Below are 4578 nucleotides of genomic sequence, written 5' to 3'. Positions count from 1 at the left end.
TGGTGATAATAAATTTGTCTAAATTGTTTGTTTGCTTGCTTTGCACTTTATTCCAAACTTTACACACACTCAACACAGACCTTTGAGCTGCTTGTCAGCATGCAGATGAACTATGATACCAGCGACAAGTCCTTATCGTCTAGCTAGCAGCACCTAACAATGGCAGGGCCATGTGACCAAAAGAAGTCCGTTTTTATCAGGTTAGTATCCTTGCAGGAGAGCCGTCGGACCAATCAGCAGGAGGAGGCGGGCTCAGGAGTAGCACACATTAGTTGTCAAACAGGTTTGTCTTTAGCAGCTAACTCCTTTCAAACACAGGACAATGTGTGTGTTCTCAACAGGACAGCACAGTGTTCGCTGGGCTACAGCAAGAAACTCAGGGGAACAACAGGCACTGTCAAGGTGAGTTTTCTGTAGACATGCCAAAATATTTAAAAAAAAAACTGTCTTAACAACTAACCCACACCTTTTATAGTAGAGTTGAGCTTGTCAGGGCAAGACTGGTGGAGGCCTTGAGTACATTCTTTCTGTTGTTTACCTGCCCCCTTTGTGTGTCATTTGGCTTCCTGCTTCGCGCCATGTTTGTCATGTACTCTCAATGGCAGGACATGCTGGCACTTGACTCCGAAACATTCAATTAGTGGCTCTATTTGTGTTTGTCTGACTCCCCTCCAGGCATTCCTCTTTGCTTTGTAATGCCGGCCGGCTAACGTTACCTTTTTTAATGATATATATCACGGTGCTGGTTGTTAGTTTTTGTCAACTGGGGAGATGTGTAGACTTGAGGGCAGGTTAAGAATGGCGGTACCGTAAGGTTCACAGCTCAATCAGCAGGACTCTGGCCTGGCTCAGACTGGAATGGTAAGTATGTAGAGAATGTGACTGGCAGATGCAGACTATTTCAAGTGTACACAGAAGGGCCTGCATTGACCATGGTCATTACTGCGACCTTCATCGCAGTTTGAGGCTTATCACTGTACACAAAGAGGGATGAGATAAGTTGAACCTCGTTGTTATGGCTTTACTTAACCTACAGAGGCTTGTAGTTCAGGAAGAAGCCTGCTACAAACCCTGACAACGGGCTGCTTTTATTTAAAGATAGGGAGCCATTGTTCCCATAGCAGCTTTTGGCGTGTGTGTGTGTGATCTGCTCTGTATTGCCTCCAGGCTTGATGGCAGCTGTCCTGATGCACCTCCCCATCTCTCACACACACACAACCACACACACACACACACTTCTGCCACTCTTTTTACAGGGCTTCTGCTGACTGAAAATGAAGTGTCAGTTTTATTGTGTGTTTGTCTGCGGAGAGATGGATGACTAAGATGTATTTGTTAATATCCAGCGGTGATGGCAGCCAATGAACTTGTAAGATAGAGAAGGCTTCAAGTGGGTGATTGGCTGCAGTTTTTTTTTTTAAAGGGGATTGTTTATGGCTGAAGGTGTCTTTGTGGAGTTGGCTGTGTCCTGTCTTTGTAGTACTAAAAGTGTCTGAAACAGACCCTTGACGGTCTTCAAAGGCACATGTTTTATTGACTGTTCATTTGAGTTCTTTTATTGAGCTCCTGACTGACGTGTCTCTTTTCCACAGGAAGTCAGGGAACTAGATTTCAACTGAGATGTTAAGATTACATCTCTTCAGAAATGGAATGGAGCGGAGCATGAGGCAGCTGTACAGAGGCACAAGTACGGTCTTCTTCTCTTTGCCATTTCTGCAGAACCAGGGATATTTATTTTAAGGCGAGAAGACAAAATTGTGGACAGACAGTGCAGAGGGACAGGTACGACTAGTTTCACGAAATGCCTTTGGAGACTCTCCAACACACAGTGAGCAAGCAACCAGCGATGACTGCAGTAGCTGCTACACCGCCACGCTTGCGGCCCAAGGGGCCAGTGGGGCCAGACTTCTACCTGCAATTCAAGACGGCAGCAGGCAGACCAAAGCAGAGTGCGGTGGAGAGGCTGGAAGCAGACAAGGCTAAATATGTCAAGAGTCAAGGGGCTCTTTCTAAACAGCAGCCAGTCAGGCCTCCTGAGGTGCGTAAGCCTCTACTAAACCCTGGCGCTGCTCTGCGGCCCACCAGGAAGACGCCCACCCAAACGAAACCAAAGCAGGAAGGAGTCCAGCTCGACTTGGAGCATCTGAGTAACCTGATCAGCTGTGATGGTGATGGTGCGACTGCCAACTCAGGTGACAGTAAAGCCCTGGGTGGTGCTGCCACTTCACACGGCTCTCCTCTTTGCCCCACATCAACAGGAGCACAACAGAAAAAGGAGAAACCGTGTCCGCCCCCTCGTCCTGACTGGTCCAGTCCGGCTAAAGTGAGGTTAAAAGCCTCTGGACCCGCTAGGGTCGAGAGTCCTGGCTCTCTTGGGTCTCCAGCTGCAGGACACGTACGCAGAGTGGATGTCATGCCTCAGCCCAGCCCTGTGAGGACGCCCTGCAGACCACCTCAGTACATCCGGCAGCCCCTTCAGCCCATACCTGTACACACCCAGTTTCCACTTCCTTCACACCTGCGTCCCTTCCACACCAGAACGACACCACGTCCTTCTCCTCTGAAACCTGTTGTCGCTCCGTCCAAACCTGACAATCCTCCCTCCTCTCCAGCTGAAACCCCCGTCCCTGCTTCACCTTTCCTCAACCTCCCTCTTTTCCCTCCTCCCTCCCCAGCGATTACCCGTTTGTCCTCCTCCAGCTCGAGGAAACGCCCCTCTCTGACCCGGTCTAAATCAGATATGAGTGACCGATACTCCCGAGCTGGGACCGAGCTGGAGCGCTTCTTCAACCTGTGTGGTTTGGACCCTGCAGACCTCCAGTTGACTGGATCTAATTCTGACATTGTGTCCATGGCCCGTTTCCGTAGCGTGAGCGCTCCAGGGTCCGAGTGTGCAGGCTCTGGTAAAGAAGATGAAGACGATGAGGAGGAAGATGCTGGCAATGCTGCAGAGCGAGTTCCCTATGGCGTTTCTGTCATTGAGAGAAATGCAAGAGTGATCAAATGGCTGTATGGACTCCGTCAGGCCAAAGACAATGCAAGTAAAAGTACCAATTTATAGCATGGTGTTAAATGATCTATGAGATTTAAAATGTCAATATTTCAAAATTGCTAAACCCACATACCCATCCCATGATTCAACTGTGATAATATAGTGATGGATGCAATTTGTCTGCCAACTAATTTACTTCCATTTGATTCCCTTGTTTTAATTTTCTTTTCCTTTTTTTTTTTTTTTTGTGGAAATTTGATGAATGTTATTTAGATTTTTCAGAAAACTGTGTGTGTGTGTGTGTCTCATAATGGGGATGTGAAAGTGTTATCTTTGTTCACGTTCACGCAAATCAACCGCATTAAAGATTGAATGATGAAAGCATCTTGTTTGGTACTCAGTCATTTATTTTAGACTAGAGCCCGACCGATAAAGGATTTTTAAGGCTGATATCGATACAAATATTTGGTCATTTAAGAATCTGATATTCTGATATATCGGTGTATGTGTATCTATCTATCTATCTATCTATCTATCTTTTGATAAATAAAATGTATAATAATACAAACTCAAGATATGAAACTTAAAGGGTTAAACACGAGCAGGGATGTTGTAGAGCGCCCTCTGGTAGACAAACTATGCTACACTCAGAACATGGTTGAAGGGTGTTTCGTCCGTGTTTTTTTGTTTGTTTAATATTCATTTATCGGCCATTATAAATGACGATACCGATAATTTGGAAAATGCCTAATATCGGCCGATAATATCAGCCCGCCGATATATCGGTTGGGCTCTATTTTAGACACGTAATACATTTTTCCTCAGAGGGATAATAGCACAAAGTGAAACTCTAATTTGTTATTATGAAATTATAGCTGAATGTTACATGGTCATATAAATGTGAAAATGCTTTGAAACTCTTCCTCATTTTTCTCATCATGAAATTGTCAGGGAGAGGAAGAGCAGGATGGACAGTATTCATTTGATGGAGGAAAGTTTCAGTGCTGTTCCACAAGAGGTCAGAGCAGTCCTTACTACCAGTGCAGGAATATCTGATTTCTTACTGACAGTTCAATAAGCCTGTGGCCTTTTCCCAATTCTCAGAAGAGAAATATTAACACCGTAAAATTCAAATAGCTTTTTGTTTAATTTTTGCACTTCAAAAAATATTTGAAATTGTTGCATTCATGGACATCAAGGAGGGGTATGTGTGTATCTACATACAGCTGCATGTAGAACCAGTAGGAAGTCTTTTAATCTTAACTTATCTTTAGTGTTCATATCTGGAATTTAAAACGGACCTGCCTGCAGCCAAACTCTCTTAAAATGTTTAAACATAAACAGTAAAATGACTCCCTAATAAATCACATTTTGTCAAGGCTACATAATGATCTTTGTTGTTGAGCCAGTTCATTCTTACTGTAACTATGGGCAGGTGGGCTGGAAACAGCGCCTTTCAACCAACCAGAGTTCAGTGCCCAACAAGTGGGACTTGAATCCCATTGTGTGTGCGTGGAGAGAGCTATTATGGTCTAGTACACGCAGTGCAGGATTGTAACTGGCGGTCTGCATGTGGCATTATTCTG

General features: G+C 44.9%; 1 protein-coding gene across 3 annotated transcripts; it reads left to right on the top strand.

Annotated features, from left to right (window-relative positions):
- Positions 1–230: 230 nt before the first annotated feature.
- fam110a (family with sequence similarity 110 member A) lies at positions 231–3382 on the top strand. 3 transcript variants are annotated; one of them, XM_039801994.1, is made up of 2 exons: positions 231–402; positions 1597–3382. In XM_039801994.1, exon 2 carries the CDS (start codon positions 1802–1804, stop codon positions 3059–3061), a length of 1260 nt encoding a protein of 419 aa, XP_039657928.1. In that variant the 5' UTR covers positions 231–402; positions 1597–1801; the 3' UTR covers positions 3062–3382. The 3 variants fall into 3 exon arrangements, with proteins under 3 accessions (XP_039657928.1, XP_039657926.1, XP_039657927.1); XM_039801992.1 differs by having other exon boundaries at positions 1593–3382; XM_039801993.1 differs by lacking the exon at positions 231–402 and adding an exon at positions 557–861 and having other exon boundaries at positions 1593–3382.
- Positions 3383–4578: the final 1196 nt, after the last annotated feature.

Source organism: Perca fluviatilis, chromosome 5 (genome assembly GCF_010015445.1).
Source record: "Perca fluviatilis chromosome 5, GENO_Pfluv_1.0, whole genome shotgun sequence".
NCBI classification, from domain to species: domain Eukaryota; kingdom Metazoa; phylum Chordata; class Actinopteri; order Perciformes; family Percidae; genus Perca; species Perca fluviatilis.
The sequence above is the reverse complement of the archived record's forward strand: the minus strand, read 5'-3'. Positions and strand labels throughout refer to the sequence as shown.